Source organism: Panulirus ornatus, chromosome 47 (assembly GCF_036320965.1).
Source record: "Panulirus ornatus isolate Po-2019 chromosome 47, ASM3632096v1, whole genome shotgun sequence".
NCBI classification, from domain to species: Eukaryota; Metazoa; Arthropoda; class Malacostraca; order Decapoda; family Palinuridae; genus Panulirus; species Panulirus ornatus.
The window spans coordinates 15,388,420-15,413,979 of NC_092270.1; the positions used below are offsets into that span (position 1 = coordinate 15,388,420).

At 45.0% G+C, this 25,560-nt stretch overlaps 18 protein-coding genes across 18 annotated transcripts; 9 read left to right on the top strand and 9 right to left on the bottom strand.

Annotated features, from left to right (window-relative positions):
• Nucleotides 1-433: 433 nt before the first annotated feature.
• LOC139763548 (histone H2A) lies at nucleotides 434-954 on the bottom strand. Its single transcript, XM_071689750.1, has one exon. The coding sequence runs from the start codon at nucleotides 871-873 to the stop codon at nucleotides 502-504; it is 372 nt and encodes a 123-aa protein (XP_071545851.1). The 5' UTR covers nucleotides 874-954; the 3' UTR covers nucleotides 434-501.
• Nucleotides 955-1,104: 150 nt separating this feature from the next.
• On the top strand, nucleotides 1,105-1,590 carry LOC139763549 (histone H2B). Its single transcript, XM_071689751.1, has one exon. It carries the CDS (start codon nucleotides 1,168-1,170, stop codon nucleotides 1,537-1,539), a length of 372 nt encoding a protein of 123 aa, XP_071545852.1. The 5' UTR covers nucleotides 1,105-1,167; the 3' UTR covers nucleotides 1,540-1,590.
• Nucleotides 1,591-1,963: 373 nt separating this feature from the next.
• Nucleotides 1,964-2,484, bottom strand: LOC139763550 (histone H3). The gene has a single exon (XM_071689753.1). The coding sequence runs from the start codon at nucleotides 2,426-2,428 to the stop codon at nucleotides 2,018-2,020; it is 411 nt and encodes a 136-aa protein (XP_071545854.1). The 5' UTR covers nucleotides 2,429-2,484; the 3' UTR covers nucleotides 1,964-2,017.
• A 336-nt stretch (nucleotides 2,485-2,820) lies between these two features.
• On the top strand, nucleotides 2,821-3,283 carry LOC139763551 (histone H4). Its single transcript, XM_071689754.1, has one exon. It carries the CDS (start codon nucleotides 2,887-2,889, stop codon nucleotides 3,196-3,198), a length of 312 nt encoding a protein of 103 aa, XP_071545855.1. The 5' UTR covers nucleotides 2,821-2,886; the 3' UTR covers nucleotides 3,199-3,283.
• Nucleotides 3,284-6,362: 3,079 nt separating this feature from the next.
• On the bottom strand, nucleotides 6,363-6,883 carry LOC139763552 (histone H2A). Its single transcript, XM_071689755.1, has one exon. It carries the CDS (start codon nucleotides 6,800-6,802, stop codon nucleotides 6,431-6,433), a length of 372 nt encoding a protein of 123 aa, XP_071545856.1. The 5' UTR covers nucleotides 6,803-6,883; the 3' UTR covers nucleotides 6,363-6,430.
• Nucleotides 6,884-7,032: 149 nt separating this feature from the next.
• On the top strand, nucleotides 7,033-7,519 carry LOC139763553 (histone H2B). The gene has a single exon (XM_071689756.1). It carries the CDS (start codon nucleotides 7,097-7,099, stop codon nucleotides 7,466-7,468), a length of 372 nt encoding a protein of 123 aa, XP_071545857.1. The 5' UTR covers nucleotides 7,033-7,096; the 3' UTR covers nucleotides 7,469-7,519.
• A 373-nt stretch (nucleotides 7,520-7,892) lies between these two features.
• On the bottom strand, nucleotides 7,893-8,413 carry LOC139763554 (histone H3). The gene has a single exon (XM_071689757.1). The coding sequence runs from the start codon at nucleotides 8,355-8,357 to the stop codon at nucleotides 7,947-7,949; it is 411 nt and encodes a 136-aa protein (XP_071545858.1). The 5' UTR covers nucleotides 8,358-8,413; the 3' UTR covers nucleotides 7,893-7,946.
• A 336-nt stretch (nucleotides 8,414-8,749) lies between these two features.
• On the top strand, nucleotides 8,750-9,212 carry LOC139763555 (histone H4). The gene has a single exon (XM_071689758.1). The coding sequence runs from the start codon at nucleotides 8,816-8,818 to the stop codon at nucleotides 9,125-9,127; it is 312 nt and encodes a 103-aa protein (XP_071545859.1). The 5' UTR covers nucleotides 8,750-8,815; the 3' UTR covers nucleotides 9,128-9,212.
• A 1,905-nt stretch (nucleotides 9,213-11,117) lies between these two features.
• Nucleotides 11,118-11,638, bottom strand: LOC139763556 (histone H2A). Its single transcript, XM_071689759.1, has one exon. It carries the CDS (start codon nucleotides 11,555-11,557, stop codon nucleotides 11,186-11,188), a length of 372 nt encoding a protein of 123 aa, XP_071545860.1. The 5' UTR covers nucleotides 11,558-11,638; the 3' UTR covers nucleotides 11,118-11,185.
• Nucleotides 11,639-11,787: 149 nt separating this feature from the next.
• On the top strand, nucleotides 11,788-12,274 carry LOC139763557 (histone H2B). The gene has a single exon (XM_071689761.1). It carries the CDS (start codon nucleotides 11,852-11,854, stop codon nucleotides 12,221-12,223), a length of 372 nt encoding a protein of 123 aa, XP_071545862.1. The 5' UTR covers nucleotides 11,788-11,851; the 3' UTR covers nucleotides 12,224-12,274.
• A 373-nt stretch (nucleotides 12,275-12,647) lies between these two features.
• LOC139763558 (histone H3) lies at nucleotides 12,648-13,168 on the bottom strand. The gene has a single exon (XM_071689762.1). It carries the CDS (start codon nucleotides 13,110-13,112, stop codon nucleotides 12,702-12,704), a length of 411 nt encoding a protein of 136 aa, XP_071545863.1. The 5' UTR covers nucleotides 13,113-13,168; the 3' UTR covers nucleotides 12,648-12,701.
• A 336-nt stretch (nucleotides 13,169-13,504) lies between these two features.
• Nucleotides 13,505-13,967, top strand: LOC139763559 (histone H4). Its single transcript, XM_071689763.1, has one exon. It carries the CDS (start codon nucleotides 13,571-13,573, stop codon nucleotides 13,880-13,882), a length of 312 nt encoding a protein of 103 aa, XP_071545864.1. The 5' UTR covers nucleotides 13,505-13,570; the 3' UTR covers nucleotides 13,883-13,967.
• Nucleotides 13,968-16,086: 2,119 nt separating this feature from the next.
• On the bottom strand, nucleotides 16,087-16,608 carry LOC139763560 (histone H2A). Its single transcript, XM_071689764.1, has one exon. The coding sequence runs from the start codon at nucleotides 16,524-16,526 to the stop codon at nucleotides 16,155-16,157; it is 372 nt and encodes a 123-aa protein (XP_071545865.1). The 5' UTR covers nucleotides 16,527-16,608; the 3' UTR covers nucleotides 16,087-16,154.
• Nucleotides 16,609-16,756: 148 nt separating this feature from the next.
• On the top strand, nucleotides 16,757-17,243 carry LOC139763561 (histone H2B). Its single transcript, XM_071689765.1, has one exon. It carries the CDS (start codon nucleotides 16,821-16,823, stop codon nucleotides 17,190-17,192), a length of 372 nt encoding a protein of 123 aa, XP_071545866.1. The 5' UTR covers nucleotides 16,757-16,820; the 3' UTR covers nucleotides 17,193-17,243.
• A 374-nt stretch (nucleotides 17,244-17,617) lies between these two features.
• Nucleotides 17,618-18,137, bottom strand: LOC139763562 (histone H3). Its single transcript, XM_071689766.1, has one exon. The coding sequence runs from the start codon at nucleotides 18,079-18,081 to the stop codon at nucleotides 17,671-17,673; it is 411 nt and encodes a 136-aa protein (XP_071545867.1). The 5' UTR covers nucleotides 18,082-18,137; the 3' UTR covers nucleotides 17,618-17,670.
• A 336-nt stretch (nucleotides 18,138-18,473) lies between these two features.
• On the top strand, nucleotides 18,474-18,936 carry LOC139763563 (histone H4). The gene has a single exon (XM_071689768.1). The coding sequence runs from the start codon at nucleotides 18,540-18,542 to the stop codon at nucleotides 18,849-18,851; it is 312 nt and encodes a 103-aa protein (XP_071545869.1). The 5' UTR covers nucleotides 18,474-18,539; the 3' UTR covers nucleotides 18,852-18,936.
• A 4,975-nt stretch (nucleotides 18,937-23,911) lies between these two features.
• On the bottom strand, nucleotides 23,912-24,383 carry LOC139763564 (histone H2A). The gene has a single exon (XM_071689769.1). The coding sequence runs from the start codon at nucleotides 24,349-24,351 to the stop codon at nucleotides 23,980-23,982; it is 372 nt and encodes a 123-aa protein (XP_071545870.1). The 5' UTR covers nucleotides 24,352-24,383; the 3' UTR covers nucleotides 23,912-23,979.
• Nucleotides 24,384-24,525: 142 nt separating this feature from the next.
• Nucleotides 24,526-25,011, top strand: LOC139763565 (histone H2B). The gene has a single exon (XM_071689770.1). It carries the CDS (start codon nucleotides 24,589-24,591, stop codon nucleotides 24,958-24,960), a length of 372 nt encoding a protein of 123 aa, XP_071545871.1. The 5' UTR covers nucleotides 24,526-24,588; the 3' UTR covers nucleotides 24,961-25,011.
• The last annotated feature ends 549 nt before the right edge of the window (nucleotides 25,012-25,560 follow it).

Genomic DNA, 25,560 nt, shown 5'->3' on the forward strand with positions numbered 1-25,560 from the left:
CTTTATTTTATACACTATGGTTAGTGATAAGGTTGTAATTCTCCTGTATCGTTGTGGAAAATTATCCGTAAGGATGTAATGTAGTGTATCTCTTGTTTGGCCCCTCCCTCCCTCCGACCAACGAACCGTCTGCCTGCTTCTTGGTTTTCTTTTATGATCGATTTGTATTTGGGGGTAGCTTAAATAAATGGATGGAATAGAGCGTGCAGGGCTTTTCATTCTATTTTACCATGTCTGTAGATGGAAATTTATCTATTATCTTATGCTTATAAAAATAAATGAATCCATATATATATATATGTGTGTGTGTCTATTTTTTTGTAAAGTATACGCTTGTGAATGAGGGAGTGAAAAGAAATAGAAAGATTAATAACGTTAGTAAGCATAGAGTTAGTTATGAGTGAGTATGTCTTGCTTGATATCCCTTTAAGAATTTATTTGTGGCTCCAAGAGGAGCCTGATTTTTTTGGTTCATCATCATGATTATATCATCTTGATCATCTACTTCTTTTCCGTCTTCTTGGGAAGGAGGACAGCCTGAATGTTAGGCAGGACACCTCCCTGGGCAATGGTGACACCAGAGAGAAGCTTGTTGAGTTCCTCGTCATTACGGATGGCCAGCTGCAAGTGACGAGGGATGATACGAGTCTTCTTGTTGTCACGGGCAGCGTTACCGGCTAACTCTAGTACTTCAGCGGCCAGGTACTCCATGACAGCTGCCAGGTAGACTGGGGCACCAGCACCGACACGTTCGGCGTAGTTTCCCTTGCGCAGAAGGCGGTGGATTCTACCTACGGGAAACTGGAGTCCCGCTCGACTGGAGCGACTCTTGGACTTGCCCTTGACTTTGCCTCCCTTGCCTCGTCCTGACATGGTGGTGCTAGTAATACGGCTACTGCTGCTGCTGCTGAGAGAGAGTTCTCTACTCGAGAGAGAGAGAAAATGAATGCGTAGCAATTTGGTGCGAGCATCGCTTATATACCCCCGCTCAGGATCAAGCGAGGCGGCGGCCGACGCCAAACAACCAATGAGCGCGCTCGGCCTGGGCGAGGAGCAAAAGCTGAGTAACCTGTGGCATATATAAGGCCAAGCTCGGGAGTGGCTTCTCATTCTAGCCGCGATCATCGCCGCCACGTAACCTCCTCACTCACTACCGTCGCCGTCGTTATGCCTCCCAAAGCATCAGGAAAGGCTGCCAAGAAGGCTGGAAAAGCTCAGAAAGCCATCGCTAAGGGCGATAAGAAGAAGAAGCGCAGGAGGAAGGAGAGCTACAGTATCTACATCTACAAGGTTCTCAAACAGGTTCACCCGGACACCGGTATCTCTTCCAAGGCCATGTCCATTATGAACTCTTTCGTGAACGACATTTTTGAACGTATCGCTGCTGAGGCTTCCCGCCTTGCCCACTACAACAAACGCTCCACCATCACCAGTCGGGAGATCCAGACTGCTGTTCGACTTCTTTTACCTGGTGAACTGGCCAAGCACGCCGTGTCCGAGGGTACAAAAGCTGTTACCAAGTACACCTCTTCTAAGTAAGAAGTTGTTCCTACTTCTTCCTCCCCTAAACTCGGCTCCATTGGAGCCACACATTATTACAAAAGAGATCATTGTTGGACCAAATGATGATGATGATACTACTATTTATAATGAATAATTAGAAAAGTGATATCACGATTCAATTGTTAAGACACTTACTTAACCCGTTTTATATATTTTTTTCTATTGTAGGTAGGTTAGCCTGGAAGGAAATAAAAGTAAAAAAAAAAAAGACACAGGACCCTACCTAACTAAATTTCGCTTGTTTGCATTAATTACCGGTAGCTAGCTTTTAAATGAAAAGCAGCAGTACCTACTAGTTATCACTATTATCACGAATACAATTACTATTAGTTGTTCTTATTAGGTAGAGAGAGAGAGAGAGGTTGGTTGTCATGATCAAAAATTCTTTTGCAAGTTAGATTTTGGCCCTAAGAAGGGCCTAGTTTTTCCAAAGAGGAAGACCTACAAGAGTGGCTTAGGCGCGTTCTCCTCGAATACGACGTGCCAGCTGGATGTCTTTGGGCATGATGGTGACACGCTTGGCGTGAATGGCGCACAAGTTGGTATCTTCAAAGAGACCCACCAGGTATGCTTCAGAGGCTTCCTGAAGGGCCATGACGGCAGACGACTGGAAACGTAGATCTGTCTTGAAGTCTTGTGCAATCTCTCGCACAAGACGCTGGAAGGGTAGCTTTCTGATGAGTAACTCGGTGCTTTTCTGGTAACGTCGGATTTCACGCAGAGCCACAGTTCCAGGCCTATAACGGTGAGGCTTCTTAACACCACCGGTAGCAGGAGCAGATTTACGAGCTGCCTTAGTGGCCAGCTGTTTGCGAGGGGCCTTGCCTCCTGTAGACTTGCGAGCAGTCTGCTTGGTTCGAGCCATTTCTGGAGCAGTCACTACAGTAGTTGTAGTACGTATGAGCGAGTAGTGTTCGAGGAGCGCGAGTGCGAGCCCGTTTTATGCAGCAGCTAGCTGCAACTTCGTGCCTCCCTATTGGCTGAAGGAGAGCCGTAAGCTCCGCCCACTCTTCCTCACTTGATCCGCATGAAGGTTGAAAAGCTATTTTTCACCTTTTTCTATAGGTTTTCTTAGAGGAAGATAAAAATTGATGATATCATAAGATCGAGCTTGATATCTTATCTATGTTGCATAAGAGAAAGAGTAAAAAAAGTGTAATTTTCACAGGAAAAAGACACGAAAATAGGCAGAGAAGGTAGAACTGCTACTATCACGTCCATCCAAGGGGGATATATACGTTGGAGCTGAGTTGGTGTGCATTACATTGGAGAGCGGAGCGGCGAGAAACGTATCAAAGCAGACCGCAGCAGAGGTGAGACAAGATGACTGGTCGCGGCAAGGGAGGCAAGGGGCTCGGAAAGGGAGGCGCCAAGCGTCATCGCAAGGTTCTTCGTGACAACATTCAGGGAATCACAAAGCCTGCCATTCGTCGTCTTGCTCGCCGTGGAGGAGTCAAACGTATCTCTGGCCTGATCTATGAAGAAACCCGTGGTGTACTCAAGGTTTTCTTAGAAAACGTCATCCGTGATGCTGTCACCTACACTGAGCACGCCAAGAGGAAAACAGTCACTGCCATGGATGTGGTTTATGCTCTCAAACGCCAGGGCAGAACTCTATACGGATTTGGCGGTTAAGATTATTCTTCCTCTTGCAAGACCATGCCAATGGCACAAACAGAAATCAATCGGACCTTTTTAAGGTCCACAAATAATCTCAAAAGATATCTTATTAGACAAAAAACATTTATATTTTCATATTCTCTATAACTTCATACACTTAGGGCATAAAAATTGATGAAATTCTTATAGAACGTTTTGGGTAGCAGACTTCCTAAAGAGTAATTTCATACACTTAGGGCATTAAAAATGATGACATTCTTCTATGATGACATTCTTCTATATCATTTTCGATAGCAGACTTACATAATGGTAGGAGAAACCCCTTCAATGCCATCTATTTCTACGTAGAGTGTATCTTTTATTTATCTGTCAGAGAGAAATTAAGGGAATTTTCTTTGCATTTGGACATGCCTTGAGGCAGAGGAGAGCAAAGACATGTGAAAGGCTAAGTATGTGGTAAAATGGTAGGTGCTTGGTGGTGCATTAATGGTTGGGTAGCAGCAGGCAGGCAGTCTTGGAAAAGCGTAGGTAGGAGAGAGGGAGGAACCCGTTCAATGACATTGATTTGCAGAGTGCATATTTGTTTGTCAGAGAGAAATTAAGGGAATTTTCTTTGCATTTGGACATGCCTTGAGGCAGAGGAGAGCAAAGACATGTGAAAGGCTAAGTATGTGGTAAAATGGTAGGTGCTTGGTGGTGGATTAATGGTTGGGTAGCAGCAGGCAGGCAGGCAGGCAGGCTTGGAAAAGCGTAGGTAGGAGAGAGGGAGGAACCCGTTCAATGACATTGATTTGCAGAGTGCATATTTGTTTGTCAGAGAGAAATTAAGGGAATTTTCTTTGCATTTGGACATGCCTTGAGGCAGAGGAGAGCAAAGACATGTGAAAGGCTAAGTATGTGGTAAAATGGTAGGTGCTTGGTGGTGCATTAATGGTTGGGTAGCAGCAGGCAGGCAGTCTTGGAAAAGCGTAGGTAGGAGAGAGGGAGGAACCCGTTCAATGACATTGATTTGCAGAGTGCATATTTGTTTGTCAGAGAGAAATTAAGGGAATTTTCTTTGCATTTGGACATGCCTTGAGGCAGAGGAGAGCAAAGACATGTGAAAGGCTAAGTATGTGGTAAAATGGTAGGTGCTTGGTGGTGGATTAATGGTTGGGTAGCAGCAGGACATGTGAAAGGCTAAGTATGTGGTAAAATGGTAGGTGCTTGGTGGTGGATTAATGGTTGGGTAGCAGCAGGCAGGCAGGCAGGCAGGCTTGGAAAAGCGTAGGTAGGAGAGAGGGAGGAACCCGTTCAATGACATTGATTTGCAGAGTGCATATTTGTTTGTCAGAGAGAAATTAAGGGAATTTTCTTTGCATTTGGACATGCCTTGAGGCAGAGGAGAGCAAAGACATGTGAAAGGCTAAGTATGTGGTAAAATGGTAGGTGCTTGGTGGTGGATTAATGGTTGGGTAGCAGCAGGCAGGCAGTCTTGGAAAAGCGTAGGTAGGAGAGAGGGAGGAACCCGTTCAATGACATTGATTTGCAGAGTGCATATTTGTTTGTCAGAGAGAAATTAAGGGAATTTTCTTTGCATTTGGACATGCCTTGAGGCAGAGGAGAGCAAAGACATGTGAAAGGCTAAGTATGTGGTAAAATGGTAGGTGCTTGGTGGTGGATTAATGGTTGGGTAGCAGCAGGCAGGCAGGCAGGCTTGGAAAAGCGTAGGTAGGAGAGAGGGAGGAACCCGTTCAATGACATTGATTTGCAGAGTGCATATTTGTTTGTCAGAGAGAAATTAAGGGAATTTTCTTTGCATTTGGACATGCCTTGAGGCAGAGGAGAGCAAAGACATGTGAAAGGCTAAGTATGTGGTAAAATGGTAGGTGCTTGGTGGTGCATTAATGGTTGGGTAGCAGCAGGCAGGCAGTCTTGGAAAAGCGTAGGTAGGAGAGAGGGAGGAACCCGTTCAATGACATTGATTTGCAGAGTGCATATTTGTTTGTCAGAGAGAAATTAAGGGAATTTTCTTTGCATTTGGACATGCCTTGAGGCAGAGGAGAGCAAAGACATGTGAAAGGCTAAGTATGTGGTAAAATGGTAGGTGCTTGGTGGTGGATTAATGGTTGGGTAGCAGCAGGCAGGCAGGCAGGCAGGCTTGGAAAAGCGTAGGTAGGAGAGAGGGAGGAACCCGTTCAATGACATTGATTTGCAGAGTGCATATTTGTTTGTCAGAGAGAAATTAAGGGAATTTTCTTTGCATTTGGACATGCCTTGAGGCAGAGGAGAGCAAAGACATGTGAAAGGCTAAGTATGTGGTAAAATGGTAGGTGCTTGGTGGTGCATTAATGGTTGGGTAGCAGCAGGCAGGCAGTCTTGGAAAAGCGTAGGTAGGAGAGAGGGAGGAACCCGTTCAATGACATTGATTTGCAGAGTGCATATTTGTTTGTCAGAGAGAAATTAAGGGAATTTTCTTTGCATTTGGACATGCCTTGAGGCAGAGGAGAGCAAAGACATGTGAAAGGCTAAGTATGTGGTAAAATGGTAGGTGCTTGGTGGTGGATTAATGGTTGGGTAGCAGCAGGCAGGCAGGCAGGCAGGCTTGGAAAAGCGTAGGTAGGAGAGAGGGAGGAACCCGTTCAATCCCATCTTTTTCGAGACTGGAGGTTTGAAAAAGGGGTTTAACGGGTCTGGGTACCTATATATATAATGAAATACTTGCTTGCCATTGGCTGATAGTTATCTGCCAATGAGGAGGCTTTATTTTATACACTATGGTTAGTGATAAGGTTGTAATTCTCCTGTATCGTTGTGGAAAATTATCCGTAAGGATGTAATGTAGTGTATCTCTTGTTTGGCCCCTCCCTCCCTCCCTCCGACCAACGAACCGTCTGCCTGCTTCTTGGTTTTCTTTTATGATCGATTTGTATTTGGGGGTAGCTTAAATAAATGGATGGAATAGAGCGTGCAGGGCTTTTCATTCTATTTTACCATGTCTGTAGATGGAAATTTATCTATTATCTTATGCTTATAAAAATAAATGAATCCATATATATATATATATGTGTGTGTGTCTATTTTTTTGTAAAGTATACGCTTGTGAATGAGGGAGTGAAAAGAAATAGAAAGATTAATAACGTTAGTAAGCATAGAGTTAGTTATGAGTGAGTATGTCTTGCTTGATATCCCTTTAAGAATTTATTTGTGGCTCCAAGAGGAGCCTGATTTTTTTGGTTCATCATCATGATTATATCATCTTGATCATCTACTTCTTTTCCGTCTTCTTGGGAAGGAGGACAGCCTGAATGTTAGGCAGGACACCTCCCTGGGCAATGGTGACACCAGAGAGAAGCTTGTTGAGTTCCTCGTCATTACGGATGGCCAGCTGCAAGTGACGAGGGATGATACGAGTCTTCTTGTTGTCACGGGCAGCGTTACCGGCTAACTCTAGTACTTCAGCGGCCAGGTACTCCATGACAGCTGCCAGGTAGACTGGGGCACCAGCACCGACACGTTCGGCGTAGTTTCCCTTGCGCAGAAGGCGGTGGATTCTACCTACGGGAAACTGGAGTCCCGCTCGACTGGAGCGACTCTTGGACTTGCCCTTGACTTTGCCTCCCTTGCCTCGTCCTGACATGGTGGTGCTAGTAATACGGCTACTGCTGCTGCTGCTGAGAGAGAGTTCTCTACTCGAGAGAGAGAGAAAATGAATGCGTAGCAATTTGGTGCGAGCATCGCTTATATACCCCCGCTCAGGATCAAGCGAGGCGGCGGCCGACGCCAAACAACCAATGAGCGCGCTCGGCCTGGGCGAGGAGCAAAAGCTGAGTAACCTGTGGCATATATAAGGCCAAGCTCGGGAGTGGCTTCTCATTCTAGCCGCGATCATCGCCGCCACGTAACCTCCTCACTCACTACCGTCGCCGTCGTTATGCCTCCCAAAGCATCAGGAAAGGCTGCCAAGAAGGCTGGAAAAGCTCAGAAAGCCATCGCTAAGGGCGATAAGAAGAAGAAGCGCAGGAGGAAGGAGAGCTACAGTATCTACATCTACAAGGTTCTCAAACAGGTTCACCCGGACACCGGTATCTCTTCCAAGGCCATGTCCATTATGAACTCTTTCGTGAACGACATTTTTGAACGTATCGCTGCTGAGGCTTCCCGCCTTGCCCACTACAACAAACGCTCCACCATCACCAGTCGGGAGATCCAGACTGCTGTTCGACTTCTTTTACCTGGTGAACTGGCCAAGCACGCCGTGTCCGAGGGTACAAAAGCTGTTACCAAGTACACCTCTTCTAAGTAAGAAGTTGTTCCTACTTCTTCCTCCCCTAAACTCGGCTCCATTGGAGCCACACATTATTACAAAAGAGATCATTGTTGGACCAAATGATGATGATGATACTACTATTTATAATGAATAATTAGAAAAGTGATATCACGATTCAATTGTTAAGACACTTACTTAACCCGTTTTATATATTTTTTTCTATTGTAGGTAGGTTAGCCTGGAAGGAAATAAAAGTAAAAAAAAAAAAGACACAGGACCCTACCTAACTAAATTTCGCTTGTTTGCATTAATTACCGGTAGCTAGCTTTTAAATGAAAAGCAGCAGTACCTACTAGTTATCACTATTATCACGAATACAATTACTATTAGTTGTTCTTATTAGGTAGAGAGAGAGAGAGAGGTTGGTTGTCATGATCAAAAATTCTTTTGCAAGTTAGATTTTGGCCCTAAGAAGGGCCTAGTTTTTCCAAAGAGGAAGACCTACAAGAGTGGCTTAGGCGCGTTCTCCTCGAATACGACGTGCCAGCTGGATGTCTTTGGGCATGATGGTGACACGCTTGGCGTGAATGGCGCACAAGTTGGTATCTTCAAAGAGACCCACCAGGTATGCTTCAGAGGCTTCCTGAAGGGCCATGACGGCAGACGACTGGAAACGTAGATCTGTCTTGAAGTCTTGTGCAATCTCTCGCACAAGACGCTGGAAGGGTAGCTTTCTGATGAGTAACTCGGTGCTTTTCTGGTAACGTCGGATTTCACGCAGAGCCACAGTTCCAGGCCTATAACGGTGAGGCTTCTTAACACCACCGGTAGCAGGAGCAGATTTACGAGCTGCCTTAGTGGCCAGCTGTTTGCGAGGGGCCTTGCCTCCTGTAGACTTGCGAGCAGTCTGCTTGGTTCGAGCCATTTCTGGAGCAGTCACTACAGTAGTTGTAGTACGTATGAGCGAGTAGTGTTCGAGGAGCGCGAGTGCGAGCCCGTTTTATGCAGCAGCTAGCTGCAACTTCGTGCCTCCCTATTGGCTGAAGGAGAGCCGTAAGCTCCGCCCACTCTTCCTCACTTGATCCGCATGAAGGTTGAAAAGCTATTTTTCACCTTTTTCTATAGGTTTTCTTAGAGGAAGATAAAAATTGATGATATCATAAGATCGAGCTTGATATCTTATCTATGTTGCATAAGAGAAAGAGTAAAAAAAGTGTAATTTTCACAGGAAAAAGACACGAAAATAGGCAGAGAAGGTAGAACTGCTACTATCACGTCCATCCAAGGGGGATATATACGTTGGAGCTGAGTTGGTGTGCATTACATTGGAGAGCGGAGCGGCGAGAAACGTATCAAAGCAGACCGCAGCAGAGGTGAGACAAGATGACTGGTCGCGGCAAGGGAGGCAAGGGGCTCGGAAAGGGAGGCGCCAAGCGTCATCGCAAGGTTCTTCGTGACAACATTCAGGGAATCACAAAGCCTGCCATTCGTCGTCTTGCTCGCCGTGGAGGAGTCAAACGTATCTCTGGCCTGATCTATGAAGAAACCCGTGGTGTACTCAAGGTTTTCTTAGAAAACGTCATCCGTGATGCTGTCACCTACACTGAGCACGCCAAGAGGAAAACAGTCACTGCCATGGATGTGGTTTATGCTCTCAAACGCCAGGGCAGAACTCTATACGGATTTGGCGGTTAAGATTATTCTTCCTCTTGCAAGACCATGCCAATGGCACAAACAGAAATCAATCGGACCTTTTTAAGGTCCACAAATAATCTCAAAAGATATCTTATTAGACAAAAAACATTTATATTTTCATATTCTCTATAACTTCATACACTTAGGGCATAAAAATTGATGAAATTCTTATAGAACGTTTTGGGTAGCAGACTTCCTAAAGAGTAATTTCATACACTTAGGGCATTAAAAATGATGACATTCTTCTATGATGACATTCTTCTATATCATTTTCGATAGCAGACTTACATAATGGTAGGAGAAACCCCTTCAATGCCATCTATTTCTACGTAGAGTGTATCTTTTATTTATCTGTCAGAGAGAAATTAAGGGAATTTTCTTTGCATTTGGACATGCCTTGAGGCAGAGGAGAGCAAAGACATGTGAAAGGCTAAGTATGTGGTAAAATGGTAGGTGCTTGGTGGTGCATTAATGGTTGGGTAGCAGCAGGCAGGCAGTCTTGGAAAAGCGTAGGTAGGAGAGAGGGAGGAACCCGTTCAATGACATTGATTTGCAGAGTGCATATTTGTTTGTCAGAGAGAAATTAAGGGAATTTTCTTTGCATTTGGACATGCCTTGAGGCAGAGGAGAGCAAAGACATGTGAAAGGCTAAGTATGTGGTAAAATGGTAGGTGCTTGGTGGTGGATTAATGGTTGGGTAGCAGCAGGCAGGCAGGCAGGCAGGCTTGGAAAAGCGTAGGTAGGAGAGAGGGAGGAACCCGTTCAATGACATTGATTTGCAGAGTGCATATTTGTTTGTCAGAGAGAAATTAAGGGAATTTTCTTTGCATTTGGACATGCCTTGAGGCAGAGGAGAGCAAAGACATGTGAAAGGCTAAGTATGTGGTAAAATGGTAGGTGCTTGGTGGTGCATTAATGGTTGGGTAGCAGCAGGCAGGCAGTCTTGGAAAAGCGTAGGTAGGAGAGAGGGAGGAACCCGTTCAATGACATTGATTTGCAGAGTGCATATTTGTTTGTCAGAGAGAAATTAAGGGAATTTTCTTTGCATTTGGACATGCCTTGAGGCAGAGGAGAGCAAAGACATGTGAAAGGCTAAGTATGTGGTAAAATGGTAGGTGCTTGGTGGTGGATTAATGGTTGGGTAGCAGCAGGCAGGCAGGCAGGCAGGCTTGGAAAAGCGTAGGTAGGAGAGAGGGAGGAACCCGTTCAATGACATTGATTTGCAGAGTGCATATTTGTTTGTCAGAGAGAAATTAAGGGAATTTTCTTTGCATTTGGACATGCCTTGAGGCAGAGGAGAGCAAAGACATGTGAAAGGCTAAGTATGTGGTAAAATGGTAGGTGCTTGGTGGTGGATTAATGGTTGGGTAGCAGCAGGCAGGCAGGCAGGCAGGCTTGGAAAAGCGTAGGTAGGAGAGAGGGAGGAACCCGTTCAATCCCATCTTTTTCGAGACTGGAGGTTTGAAAAAGGGGTTTAACGGGTCTGGGTACCTATATATATAATGAAATACTTGCTTGCCATTGGCTGATAGTTATCTGCCAATGAGGAGGCTTTATTTTATACACTATGGTTAGTGATAAGGTTGTAATTCTCCTGTATCGTTGTGGAAAATTATCCGTAAGGATGTAATGTAGTGTATCTCTTGTTTGGCCCCTCCCTCCCTCCCTCCGACCAACGAACCGTCTGCCTGCTTCTTGGTTTTCTTTTATGATCGATTTGTATTTGGGGGTAGCTTAAATAAATGGATGGAATAGAGCGTGCAGGGCTTTTCATTCTATTTTACCATGTCTGTAGATGGAAATTTATCTATTATCTTATGCTTATAAAAATAAATGAATCCATATATATATATATATGTGTGTGTGTCTATTTTTTTGTAAAGTATACGCTTGTGAATGAGGGAGTGAAAAGAAATAGAAAGATTAATAACGTTAGTAAGCATAGAGTTAGTTATGAGTGAGTATGTCTTGCTTGATATCCCTTTAAGAATTTATTTGTGGCTCCAAGAGGAGCCTGATTTTTTTGGTTCATCATCATGATTATATCATCTTGATCATCTACTTCTTTTCCGTCTTCTTGGGAAGGAGGACAGCCTGAATGTTAGGCAGGACACCTCCCTGGGCAATGGTGACACCAGAGAGAAGCTTGTTGAGTTCCTCGTCATTACGGATGGCCAGCTGCAAGTGACGAGGGATGATACGAGTCTTCTTGTTGTCACGGGCAGCGTTACCGGCTAACTCTAGTACTTCAGCGGCCAGGTACTCCATGACAGCTGCCAGGTAGACTGGGGCACCAGCACCGACACGTTCGGCGTAGTTTCCCTTGCGCAGAAGGCGGTGGATTCTACCTACGGGAAACTGGAGTCCCGCTCGACTGGAGCGACTCTTGGACTTGCCCTTGACTTTGCCTCCCTTGCCTCGTCCTGACATGGTGGTGCTAGTAATACGGCTACTGCTGCTGCTGCTGAGAGAGAGTTCTCTACTCGAGAGAGAGAGAAAATGAATGCGTAGCAATTTGGTGCGAGCATCGCTTATATACCCCCGCTCAGGATCAAGCGAGGCGGCGGCCGACGCCAAACAACCAATGAGCGCGCTCGGCCTGGGCGAGGAGCAAAAGCTGAGTAACCTGTGGCATATATAAGGCCAAGCTCGGGAGTGGCTTCTCATTCTAGCCGCGATCATCGCCGCCACGTAACCTCCTCACTCACTACCGTCGCCGTCGTTATGCCTCCCAAAGCATCAGGAAAGGCTGCCAAGAAGGCTGGAAAAGCTCAGAAAGCCATCGCTAAGGGCGATAAGAAGAAGAAGCGCAGGAGGAAGGAGAGCTACAGTATCTACATCTACAAGGTTCTCAAACAGGTTCACCCGGACACCGGTATCTCTTCCAAGGCCATGTCCATTATGAACTCTTTCGTGAACGACATTTTTGAACGTATCGCTGCTGAGGCTTCCCGCCTTGCCCACTACAACAAACGCTCCACCATCACCAGTCGGGAGATCCAGACTGCTGTTCGACTTCTTTTACCTGGTGAACTGGCCAAGCACGCCGTGTCCGAGGGTACAAAAGCTGTTACCAAGTACACCTCTTCTAAGTAAGAAGTTGTTCCTACTTCTTCCTCCCCTAAACTCGGCTCCATTGGAGCCACACATTATTACAAAAGAGATCATTGTTGGACCAAATGATGATGATGATACTACTATTTATAATGAATAATTAGAAAAGTGATATCACGATTCAATTGTTAAGACACTTACTTAACCCGTTTTATATATTTTTTTCTATTGTAGGTAGGTTAGCCTGGAAGGAAATAAAAGTAAAAAAAAAAAAGACACAGGACCCTACCTAACTAAATTTCGCTTGTTTGCATTAATTACCGGTAGCTAGCTTTTAAATGAAAAGCAGCAGTACCTACTAGTTATCACTATTATCACGAATACAATTACTATTAGTTGTTCTTATTAGGTAGAGAGAGAGAGAGAGGTTGGTTGTCATGATCAAAAATTCTTTTGCAAGTTAGATTTTGGCCCTAAGAAGGGCCTAGTTTTTCCAAAGAGGAAGACCTACAAGAGTGGCTTAGGCGCGTTCTCCTCGAATACGACGTGCCAGCTGGATGTCTTTGGGCATGATGGTGACACGCTTGGCGTGAATGGCGCACAAGTTGGTATCTTCAAAGAGACCCACCAGGTATGCTTCAGAGGCTTCCTGAAGGGCCATGACGGCAGACGACTGGAAACGTAGATCTGTCTTGAAGTCTTGTGCAATCTCTCGCACAAGACGCTGGAAGGGTAGCTTTCTGATGAGTAACTCGGTGCTTTTCTGGTAACGTCGGATTTCACGCAGAGCCACAGTTCCAGGCCTATAACGGTGAGGCTTCTTAACACCACCGGTAGCAGGAGCAGATTTACGAGCTGCCTTAGTGGCCAGCTGTTTGCGAGGGGCCTTGCCTCCTGTAGACTTGCGAGCAGTCTGCTTGGTTCGAGCCATTTCTGGAGCAGTCACTACAGTAGTTGTAGTACGTATGAGCGAGTAGTGTTCGAGGAGCGCGAGTGCGAGCCCGTTTTATGCAGCAGCTAGCTGCAACTTCGTGCCTCCCTATTGGCTGAAGGAGAGCCGTAAGCTCCGCCCACTCTTCCTCACTTGATCCGCATGAAGGTTGAAAAGCTATTTTTCACCTTTTTCTATAGGTTTTCTTAGAGGAAGATAAAAATTGATGATATCATAAGATCGAGCTTGATATCTTATCTATGTTGCATAAGAGAAAGAGTAAAAAAAGTGTAATTTTCACAGGAAAAAGACACGAAAATAGGCAGAGAAGGTAGAACTGCTACTATCACGTCCATCCAAGGGGGATATATACGTTGGAGCTGAGTTGGTGTGCATTACATTGGAGAGCGGAGCGGCGAGAAACGTATCAAAGCAGACCGCAGCAGAGGTGAGACAAGATGACTGGTCGCGGCAAGGGAGGCAAGGGGCTCGGAAAGGGAGGCGCCAAGCGTCATCGCAAGGTTCTTCGTGACAACATTCAGGGAATCACAAAGCCTGCCATTCGTCGTCTTGCTCGCCGTGGAGGAGTCAAACGTATCTCTGGCCTGATCTATGAAGAAACCCGTGGTGTACTCAAGGTTTTCTTAGAAAACGTCATCCGTGATGCTGTCACCTACACTGAGCACGCCAAGAGGAAAACAGTCACTGCCATGGATGTGGTTTATGCTCTCAAACGCCAGGGCAGAACTCTATACGGATTTGGCGGTTAAGATTATTCTTCCTCTTGCAAGACCATGCCAATGGCACAAACAGAAATCAATCGGACCTTTTTAAGGTCCACAAATAATCTCAAAAGATATCTTATTAGACAAAAAACATTTATATTTTCATATTCTCTATAACTTCATACACTTAGGGCATAAAAATTGATGAAATTCTTATAGAACGTTTTGGGTAGCAGACTTCCTAAAGAGTAATTTCATACACTTAGGGCATTAAAAATGATGACATTCTTCTATGATGACATTCTTCTATATCATTTTCGATAGCAGACTTACATAATGGTAGGAGAAACCCCTTCAATGCCATCTATTTCTACGTAGAGTGTATCTTTTATTTATCTGTCAGAGAGAAATTAAGGGAATTTTCTTTGCATTTGGACATGCCTTGAGGCAGAGGAGAGCAAAGACATGTGAAAGGCTAAGTATGTGGTAAAATGGTAGGTGCTTGGTGGTGCATTAATGGTTGGGTAGCAGCAGGCAGGCAGTCTTGGAAAAGCGTAGGTAGGAGAGAGGGAGGAACCCGTTCAATGACATTGATTTGCAGAGTGCATATTTGTTTGTCAGAGAGAAATTAAGGGAATTTTCTTTGCATTTGGACATGCCTTGAGGCAGAGGAGAGCAAAGACATGTGAAAGGCTAAGTATGTGGTAAAATGGTAGGTGCTTGGTGGTGCATTAATGGTTGGGTAGCAGCAGGCAGGCAGTCTTGGAAAAGCGTAGGTAGGAGAGAGGGAGGAACCCGTTCAATGACATTGATTTGCAGAGTGCATATTTGTTTGTCAGAGAGAAATTAAGGGAATTTTCTTTGCATTTGGACATGCCTTGAGGCAGAGGAGAGCAAAGACATGTGAAAGGCTAAGTATGTGGTAAAATGGTAGGTGCTTGGTGGTGGATTAATGGTTGGGTAGCAGCAGGCAGGCAGGCAGGCAGGCTTGGAAAAGCGTAGGTAGGAGAGAGGGAGGAACCCGTTCAATGACATTGATTTGCAGAGTGCATATTTGTTTGTCAGAGAGAAATTAAGGGAATTTTCTTTGCATTTGGACATGCCTTGAGGCAGAGGAGAGCAAAGACATGTGAAAGGCTAAGTATGTGGTAAAATGGTAGGTGCTTGGTGGTGCATTAATGGTTGGGTAGCAGCAGGCAGGCAGTCTTGGAAAAGCGTAGGTAGGAGAGAGGGAGGAACCCGTTCAATGACATTGATTTGCAGAGTGCATATTTGTTTGTCAGAGAGAAATTAAGGGAATTTTCTTTGCATTTGGACATGCCTTGAGGCAGAGGAGAGCAAAGACATGTGAAAGGCTAAGTATGTGGTAAAATGGTAGGTGCTTGGTGGTGGATTAATGGTTGGGTAGCAGCAGGCAGGCAGGCAGGCTTGGAAAAGCGTAGGTAGGAGAGAGGGAGGAACCCGTTCAATGACATTGATTTGCAGAGTGCATATTTGTTTGTCAGAGAGAAATTAAGGGAATTTTCTTTGCATTTGGACATGCCTTGAGGCAGAGGAGAGCAAAGACATGTGAAAGGCTAAGTATGTGGTAAAATGGTAGGTGCTTGGTGGTGGATTAATGGTTGGGTAGCAGCAGGCAGGCAGGCAGGCAGGCTTGGAAAAGCGTAGGTAGGAGAGAGGGAGGAACCCGTTCAATCCCATCTTTTTCGAGACTGGAGGTTTGAAAAAGGGGTTTAACGGGTCTGGGTACCTATATATATAATGAAATACTTGCTTGCCATTGGCTGATAGTTATCTGCCAATGAGGAGGCTTTATTTTATACACTATGGTTAGTGATAAGGTTGTAATTCTCCTGTATCGTTGTGGAAAATTATCCGTAAGGATGTAATGTAGTGTATCTCTTGTTTGGCCCCTCCCTCCCTCCCTCCGACCAACGAACCGTCTGCCTGCTTCTTGGTTTTCTTTTATGATCGATTTGTATTTGGGGGTAGCTTAAATAAATGGATGGAATAGAGCGTGCAGGGCTTTTCATTCTATTTTACCATGTCTGTAGATGGAAATTTATCTATTATCTTATGCTTATAAAAATAAATGAATCCATATATATATATATATGTGTGTGTGTCTATTTTTTTGTAAAGTATACGCTTGTGAATGAGGGAGTGAAAAGAAATAGAAAGATTAATAACGTTAGTAAGCATAGAGTTAGTTATGAGTGAGTATGTCTTGCTTGATATCCCTTTAAGAATTTATTTGTGGCTCCAAGAGGAGCCTGATTTTTTTGGTTCATCATCATGATTATATCATCTTGATCATCTACTTCTTTTCCGTCTTCTTGGGAAGGAGGACAGCCTGAATGTTAGGCAGGACACCTCCCTGGGCAATGGTGACACCAGAGAGAAGCTTGTTGAGTTCCTCGTCATTACGGATGGCCAGCTGCAAGTGACGAGGGATGATACGAGTCTTCTTGTTGTCACGGGCAGCGTTACCGGCTAACTCTAGTACTTCAGCGGCCAGGTACTCCATGACAGCTGCCAGGTAGACTGGGGCACCAGCACCGACACGTTCGGCGTAGTTTCCCTTGCGCAGAAGGCGGTGGATTCTACCTACGGGAAACTGGAGTCCCGCTCGACTGGAGCGACTCTTGGACTTGCCCTTGACTTTGCCTCCCTTGCCTCGTCCTGACATGGTGGTGCTAGTAATACGGCTACTGCTGCTGCTGCTGAGAGAGAGTTCTCTACTCGAGAGAGAGAGAAAATGAATGCGTAGCAATTTGGTGCGAGCATCGCTTATATACCCCCGCTCAGGATCAAGCGAGGCGGCGGCCGACGCCAAACAACCAATGAGCGCGCTCGGCCTGGGCGAGGAGCAAAAGCTGAGTAACCTGTGGCATATATAAGGCCAAGCTCGGGAGTGGCTTCTCATTCTAGCCGCGATCATCGCCGCCACGTAACCTCCTCACTCACTACCGTCGCCGTCGTTATGCCTCCCAAAGCATCAGGAAAGGCTGCCAAGAAGGCTGGAAAAGCTCAGAAAGCCATCGCTAAGGGCGATAAGAAGAAGAAGCGCAGGAGGAAGGAGAGCTACAGTATCTACATCTACAAGGTTCTCAAACAGGTTCACCCGGACACCGGTATCTCTTCCAAGGCCATGTCCATTATGAACTCTTTCGTGAACGACATTTTTGAACGTATCGCTGCTGAGGCTTCCCGCCTTGCCCACTACAACAAACGCTCCACCATCACCAGTCGGGAGATCCAGACTGCTGTTCGACTTCTTTTACCTGGTGAACTGGCCAAGCACGCCGTGTCCGAGGGTACAAAAGCTGTTACCAAGTACACCTCTTCTAAGTAAGAAGTTGTTCCTACTTCTTCCTCCCCTAAACTCGGCTCCATTGGAGCCACACATTATTACAAAAGAGATCATTGTTGGACCAAATGATGATGATGATACTACTATTTATAATGAATAATTAGAAAAGTGATATCACGATTCAATTGTTAAGACACTTACTTAACCCGTTTTATATATTTTTTTCTATTGTAGGTAGGTTAGCCTGGAAGGAAATAAAAGTAAAAAAAAAAAAGACACAGGACCCTACCTAACTAAATTTCGCTTGTTTGCATTAATTACCGGTAGCTAGCTTTTAAATGAAAAGCAGCAGTACCTACTAGTTATCACTATTATCACGAATACAATTACTATTAGTTGTTCTTATTAGGTAGAGAGAGAGAGAGAGGTTGGTTGTCATGATCAAAAATTCTTTTGCAAGTTAGATTTTGGCCCTAAGAAGGGCCTAGTTTTTCCAAAGAGGAAGACCTACAAGAGTGGCTTAGGCGCGTTCTCCTCGAATACGACGTGCCAGCTGGATGTCTTTGGGCATGATGGTGACACGCTTGGCGTGAATGGCGCACAAGTTGGTATCTTCAAAGAGACCCACCAGGTATGCTTCAGAGGCTTCCTGAAGGGCCATGACGGCAGACGACTGGAAACGTAGATCTGTCTTGAAGTCTTGTGCAATCTCTCGCACAAGACGCTGGAAGGGTAGCTTTCTGATGAGTAACTCGGTGCTTTTCTGGTAACGTCGGATTTCACGCAGAGCCACAGTTCCAGGCCTATAACGGTGAGGCTTCTTAACACCACCGGTAGCAGGAGCAGATTTACGAGCTGCCTTAGTGGCCAGCTGTTTGCGAGGGGCCTTGCCTCCTGTAGACTTGCGAGCAGTCTGCTTGGTTCGAGCCATTTCTGGAGCAGTCACTACAGTAGTTGTAGTACGTATGAGCGAGTAGTGTTCGAGGAGCGCGAGTGCGAGCCCGTTTTATGCAGCAGCTAGCTGCAACTTCGTGCCTCCCTATTGGCTGAAGGAGAGCCGTAAGCTCCGCCCACTCTTCCTCACTTGATCCGCATGAAGGTTGAAAAGCTATTTTTCACCTTTTTCTATAGGTTTTCTTAGAGGAAGATAAAAATTGATGATATCATAAGATCGAGCTTGATATCTTATCTATGTTGCATAAGAGAAAGAGTAAAAAAAGTGTAATTTTCACAGGAAAAAGACACGAAAATAGGCAGAGAAGGTAGAACTGCTACTATCACGTCCATCCAAGGGGGATATATACGTTGGAGCTGAGTTGGTGTGCATTACATTGGAGAGCGGAGCGGCGAGAAACGTATCAAAGCAGACCGCAGCAGAGGTGAGACAAGATGACTGGTCGCGGCAAGGGAGGCAAGGGGCTCGGAAAGGGAGGCGCCAAGCGTCATCGCAAGGTTCTTCGTGACAACATTCAGGGAATCACAAAGCCTGCCATTCGTCGTCTTGCTCGCCGTGGAGGAGTCAAACGTATCTCTGGCCTGATCTATGAAGAAACCCGTGGTGTACTCAAGGTTTTCTTAGAAAACGTCATCCGTGATGCTGTCACCTACACTGAGCACGCCAAGAGGAAAACAGTCACTGCCATGGATGTGGTTTATGCTCTCAAACGCCAGGGCAGAACTCTATACGGATTTGGCGGTTAAGATTATTCTTCCTCTTGCAAGACCATGCCAATGGCACAAACAGAAATCAATCGGACCTTTTTAAGGTCCACAAATAATCTCAAAAGATATCTTATTAGACAAAAAACATTTATATTTTCATATTCTCTATAACTTCATACACTTAGGGCATAAAAATTGATGAAATTCTTATAGAACGTTTTGGGTAGCAGACTTCCTAAAGAGTAATTTCATACACTTAGGGCATTAAAAATGATGACATTCTTCTATGATGACATTCTTCTATATCATTTTCGATAGCAGACTTACATAATGGTAGGAGAAACCCCTTCAATGCCATCTATTTCTACGTAGAGTGTATCTTTTATTTATCTGTCAGAGAGAAATTAAGGGAATTTTCTTTGCATTTGGACATGCCTTGAGGCAGAGGAGAGCAAAGACATGTGAAAGGCTAAGTATGTGGTAAAATGGTAGGTGCTTGGTGGTGCATTAATGGTTGGGTAGCAGCAGGCAGGCAGTCTTGGAAAAGCGTAGGTAGGAGAGAGGGAGGAACCCGTTCAATGACATTGATTTGCAGAGTGCATATTTGTTTGTCAGAGAGAAATTAAGGGAATTTTCTTTGCATTTGGACATGCCTTGAGGCAGAGGAGAGCAAAGACATGTGAAAGGCTAAGTATGTGGTAAAATGGTAGGTGCTTGGTGGTGGATTAATGGTTGGGTAGCAGCAGGCAGGCAGGCAGGCAGGCTTGGAAAAGCGTAGGTAGGAGAGAGGGAGGAACCCGTTCAATGACATTGATTTGCAGAGTGCATATTTGTTTGTCAGAGAGAAATTAAGGGAATTTTCTTTGCATTTGGACATGCCTTGAGGCAGAGGAGAGCAAAGACATGTGAAAGGCTAAGTATGTGGTAAAATGGTAGGTGCTTGGTGGTGCATTAATGGTTGGGTAGCAGCAGGCAGGCAGTCTTGGAAAAGCGTAGGTAGGAGAGAGGGAGGAACCCGTTCAATGACATTGATTTGCAGAGTGCATATTTGTTTGTCAGAGAGAAATTAAGGGAATTTTCTTTGCATTTGGACATGCCTTGAGGCAGAGGAGAGCAAAGACATGTGAAAGGCTAAGTATGTGGTAAAATGGTAGGTGCTTGGTGGTGGATTAATGGTTGGGTAGCAGCAGGCAGGCAGTCTTGGAAAAGCGTAGGTAGGAGAGAGGGAGGAACCCGTTCAATGACATTGATTTGCAGAGTGCATATTTGTTTGTCAGAGAGAAATTAAGGGAATTTTCTTTGCATTTGGACATGCCTTGAGGCAGAGGAGAGCAAAGACATGTGAAAGGCTAAGTATGTGGTAAAATGGTAGGTGCTTGGTGGTGGATTAATGGTTGGGTAGCAGCAGGCAGGCAGGCAGGCAGGCTTGGAAAAGCGTAGGTAGGAGAGAGGGAGGAACCCGTTCAATGACATTGATTTGCAGAGTGCATATTTGTTTGTCAGAGAGAAATTAAGGGAATTTTCTTTGCATTTGGACATGCCTTGAGGCAGAGGAGAGCAAAGACATGTGAAAGGCTAAGTATGTGGTAAAATGGTAGGTGCTTGGTGGTGCATTAATGGTTGGGTAGCAGCAGGCAGGCAGTCTTGGAAAAGCGTAGGTAGGAGAGAGGGAGGAACCCGTTCAATGACATTGATTTGCAGAGTGCATATTTGTTTGTCAGAGAGAAATTAAGGGAATTTTCTTTGCATTTGGACATGCCTTGAGGCAGAGGAGAGCAAAGACATGTGAAAGGCTAAGTATGTGGTAAAATGGTAGGTGCTTGGTGGTGGATTAATGGTTGGGTAGCAGCAGGCAGGCAGGCAGGCAGGCTTGGAAAAGCGTAGGTAGGAGAGAGGGAGGAACCCGTTCAATCCCATCTTTTTCGAGACTGGAGGTTTGAAAAAGGGGTTTAACGAATGAATGAATGATGATAGAAAAGTCCCTTCCGAGGAGGGGCGGGAAAGGAGAGGGGGGAAAGAGCAAGAAATTGTAAGAGGAAGTGAATTTTAGTGGGAGGAAAAGGGCCAGGGCTCAACCCAGCTTGCATTGGAAGAAATGTGGTGATGAGAGCGGAGGCCAAGGGTTTTTTTTTTTTTTTTTTTTTTTTTTTTTTTTTTTTTTTTTTTTTTTAGGAGATGGATCAGATGTCTGACTGATGGCCACTGATGTTACCAAGACGTTCCCAGCCTTTTTTTTTTTTTTTTTTTTTTTTTTTTCTTTTTTTTTAAATTCGAGGAGATGGATCAAATTTCTGACTGATGGCCACTGATGTTACCAAGACTCTTCCTCCATGGACTTAGCAGTAAGATCTATAGAGGTTTTTAGTTCGTTAATATATTGGCACTGGATGTTGTTCAGGTTGTATATTGAACATGTTACCTGGGTGGTCTATTCCCAGGAGATTGTTGAAGTAATCAATCCAGTGCGTGTGATGAATTTGAAATCGCTCTACTTGTCTTTCAAACAGTTCCCTCCAGTAGATGTTTAGAGGAGGGATTCGTGCTCTCTCGTGAAGTACTGTGTTCCTGACGAACTCGTGCCATTTGATGTTAAAAATCCAACGTAGAGCTTTGTTCTGGATGACTTGGAGTGCACGGATGTTGGATTTGGCTCCGAGTTCGAGAGCTGATGGGGCGTATGTGATAAGAGGTCGTATTAATGCCTTGTAGAGGTGCAATTTGGTTTTGAATTGCGCCTCTCTGAATCTATACAATTTCGCGAGCTCCGCTCTCGCGATAGCCGCCCTGGATTGTAGATGGTGGTTCATTCTCAGGTGTACATCATAGTTTAGGCCCAGGACAATGTTGGTGTTTGAGATAGGAATGGGCGCCTGACGGTGTATTTGGGAGTGTAGGTAGACATTAGTTATGTTGTATCTCTGACGTACATTAAAGTAGGATATGTTGGATTTTGCAGGATTTGTTTTAATCCTCCATTTTAACTCCCAGAGCGATACGTGGTCAATTTCCTGTTGGGCTCTATTGATTAAGTGAGTGAGGATTCTGGCTCTGATTAGCTGTGTGACATCATCTGCATACTGGAGAGTGATGGAGTCCGGGTGTATCGGATTGGGAAGATCATTTGAATAGAGTGTGTAGAGAGTGGGGGCCAGCACGGAGCCTTGGGGTACACCGGCATTAAGGAAGAAGTAGTTTGAGTAAGTGTTTCTGTATTTGATTCGGGTTTTTCTGTTGCTAAGATAGTTAGAGAGAAGCTTAATGGTGGGGCGTGGGAGTTGGAATTGGGTGCTTAGTTTGTACCTCAATCCATCGTGCCACACGGTGTCAAAGGCTTTTTCAACATCTTTTGTGAATAGTGCGGTCATTTTGCGTGGCCGCGTGTTGTTTCTTATGTAGTTCGTAATGATGTTGAGTTCATCTTGTGTGGAGCGATGTTGGTGAAAGCCAAACTGTTTGTGTGAGAGTAGGTTGTTGTTTGTGAGGTGTTGTCTAAGTCTGTTGTTTATAATTCTTTCAAATGTCTTCCCAATGGACTCCAGTAGGCTGATGGGTCTGTAGTTCATGGGGTCTCTGTTGGTTTTGTTGGGTTTGGGAATCATTATGGTTGTTGCTGTTTTGAAAGCCGCGGGAAAATAGCCAGAGGCTAGTGCCGCGTTGAAGAGGGAGGTGATGGCTCTAATTGTGTTGTTGGGGAGTTGTGTGAGTAGTTGGTAACCAATACCTGAGTTACCTGGGGCTACTTTGGGTGTTTTGAGAAGGAGGAATTTGACCTCGATCGATCTTATGGGAGTTGTGAGTAGGTGGTCGTGTGAAAGCGATTGGAGATGTATGATCTGTTCTGGGTAGAAGTGAGTGGGTCTGTTTTGTATGTGTTGTGTGACAATTTGAGTGTTTTCGTACGCCAAAGGGTGAGGTGGGTGCGGGTGAAAGATACCTTCCCAGTGTTTTTGAAAAATGTTGGCAATGTCTTGTGGGTTATGGTGTAGGGTGTTGTTGTCTTTTAGCCCATCGAAGTTTGTTATCGGTGCTCCTTTGAGTTTTCGGATTCTGTTCCAAAATTCTCGAGGAGATTTGATACGGTGTAGTTCTGTTGTGGTGATAAGAGATTTCCAGTGTCTGTTGTGGTCTTCTAGAAGGCTGTTGAGTGTGTGGTTTCGTAGGGAGGTGAGGTCCCATTGTACTAAGCCCAATCGACGTCTGTTTTGTTCGAAGCGTCGACGGTAGCACGACAGAAGTCTTTTTGTTTTTGGAGAAGGAAAGAAGGAATATCTTGAAGTGTATGAAGATTTGGGGATAGAGTTGTTAGCTGCCTGTGTGATTGTTCCATGTATATGTTCTATTTCTGTGTCTATTAGTGTTATTGGGTGGTTTTCATAATTTGTGGTGTATGTGCAGTTGGAGAGAGTGTCTTTGAAGCTCTCCCAGTCCGCTCTATTGTAGTTGTAGTGTGAGGGTGATGGGACGAGGATAGGGTTAGGCGAGAGATGAAGAAGGATAGGGATGTGGTCGGAACCACACAGTGGTCCTGGAGACAAGTAATTATGAAGATAATTGCTGGCTCTGTTGGAGAAGACAAGATCAGGTTAACGGGTCTGGGTACCTATATATATAATGAAATACTTGCTTGCCATTGGCTGATAGTTATCTGCCAATGAGGAGGCTTTATTTTATACACTATGGTTAGTGATAAGGTTGTAATTCTCCTGTATCGTTGTGGAAAATTATCCGTAAGGATGTAATGTAGTGTATCTCTTGTTTGGCCCCTCCCTCCCTCCCTCCGACCAACGAACCGTCTGCCTGCTTCTTGGTTTTCTTTTATGATCGATTTGTATTTGGGGGTAGCTTAAATAAATGGATGGAATAGAGCGTGCAGGGCTTTTCATTCTATTTTACCATGTCTGTAGATGGAAATTTATCTATTATCTTATGCTTATAAAAATAAATGAATCCATATATATATATATATGTGTGTGTGTCTATTTTTTTGTAAAGTATACGCTTGTGAATGAGGGAGTGAAAAGAAATAGAAAGATTAATAACGTTAGTAAGCATAGAGTTAGTTATGAGTGAGTATGTCTTGCTTGATATCCCTTTAAGAATTTATTTGTGGCTCCAAGAGGAGCCTGATTTTTTTGGTTCATCATCATGATTATATCATCTTGATCATCTACTTCTTTTCCGTCTTCTTGGGAAGGAGGACAGCCTGAATGTTAGGCAGGACACCTCCCTGGGCAATGGTGACACCAGAGAGAAGCTTGTTGAGTTCCTCGTCATTACGGATGGCCAGCTGCAAGTGACGAGGGATGATACGAGTCTTCTTGTTGTCACGGGCAGCGTTACCGGCTAACTCTAGTACTTCAGCGGCCAGGTACTCCATGACAGCTGCCAGGTAGACTGGGGCACCAGCACCGACACGTTCGGCGTAGTTTCCCTTGCGCAGAAGGCGGTGGATTCTACCTACGGGAAACTGGAGTCCCGCTCGACTGGAGCGACTCTTGGACTTGCCCTTGACTTTGCCTCCCTTGCCTCGTCCTGACATGGTGGTGCTAGTAATACGGCTACTGCTGCTGCTGCGAGCATCGCTTATATACCCCCGCTCAGGATCAAGCGAGGCGGCGGCCGACGCCAAACAACCAATGAGCGCGCTCGGCCTGGGCGAGGAGCAAAAGCTGAGTAACCTGTGGCATATATAAGGCCAAGCTCGGGAGTGGCTTCTCATTCTAGCCGCGATCATCGCCGCCACGTAACCTCCTCACTCACTACCGTCGCCGTCGTTATGCCTCCCAAAGCATCAGGAAAGGCTGCCAAGAAGGCTGGAAAAGCTCAGAAAGCCATCGCTAAGGGCGATAAGAAGAAGAAGCGCAGGAGGAAGGAGAGCTACAGTATCTACATCTACAAGGTTCTCAAACAGGTTCACCCGGACACCGGTATCTCTTCCAAGGCCATGTCCATTATGAACTCTTTCGTGAACGACATTTTTGAACGTATCGCTGCTGAGGCTTCCCGCCTTGCCCACTACAACAAACGCTCCACCATCACCAGTCGGGAGATCCAGACTGCTGTTCGACTTCTTTTACCTGGTGAACTGGCCAAGCACGCCGTGTCCGAGGGTACAAAAGCTGTTACCAAGTACACCTCTTCTAAGTAAGAAGTTGTTCCTACTTCTTCCTCCCCTAAACTCGGCTCCATTGGAGCCACACATTATTACAAAAGAGATCATTGTTGGACCAAATGATGATGATGATACTACTATTTATAATGAATAATTAGAAAAGTGATATCACGATTCAATTGTTAAGACACTTACTTAACCCGTTTTATATATTTTTTTCTATTGTAGGTAGGTTAGCCTGGAAGGAAATAAAAGTAAAAAAAAAAAAGACACAGGACCCTACCTAACTAAATTTCGCTTGTTTGCATTAATTACCGGTAGCTAGCTTTTAAATGAAAAGCAGCAGTACCTACCTACTAGTTATCACTATTATCACGAATACAATTACTATTAGTTGTTCTTATTAGGTAGAGAGAGAGAGAGAGAGGTTGGTTGTCATGATCAAAAATTCTTTTGCAAGTTAGATTTTGGCCCTAAGAAGGGCCTAGTTTTTCCAAAGAGGAAGACCAACAAGAGTGGCTTAGGCGCGTTCTCCTCGAATACGACGTGCCAGCTGGATGTCTTTGGGCATGATGGTGACACGCTTGGCGTGAATGGCGCACAAGTTGGTATCTTCAAAGAGAACCAGGTATGCTT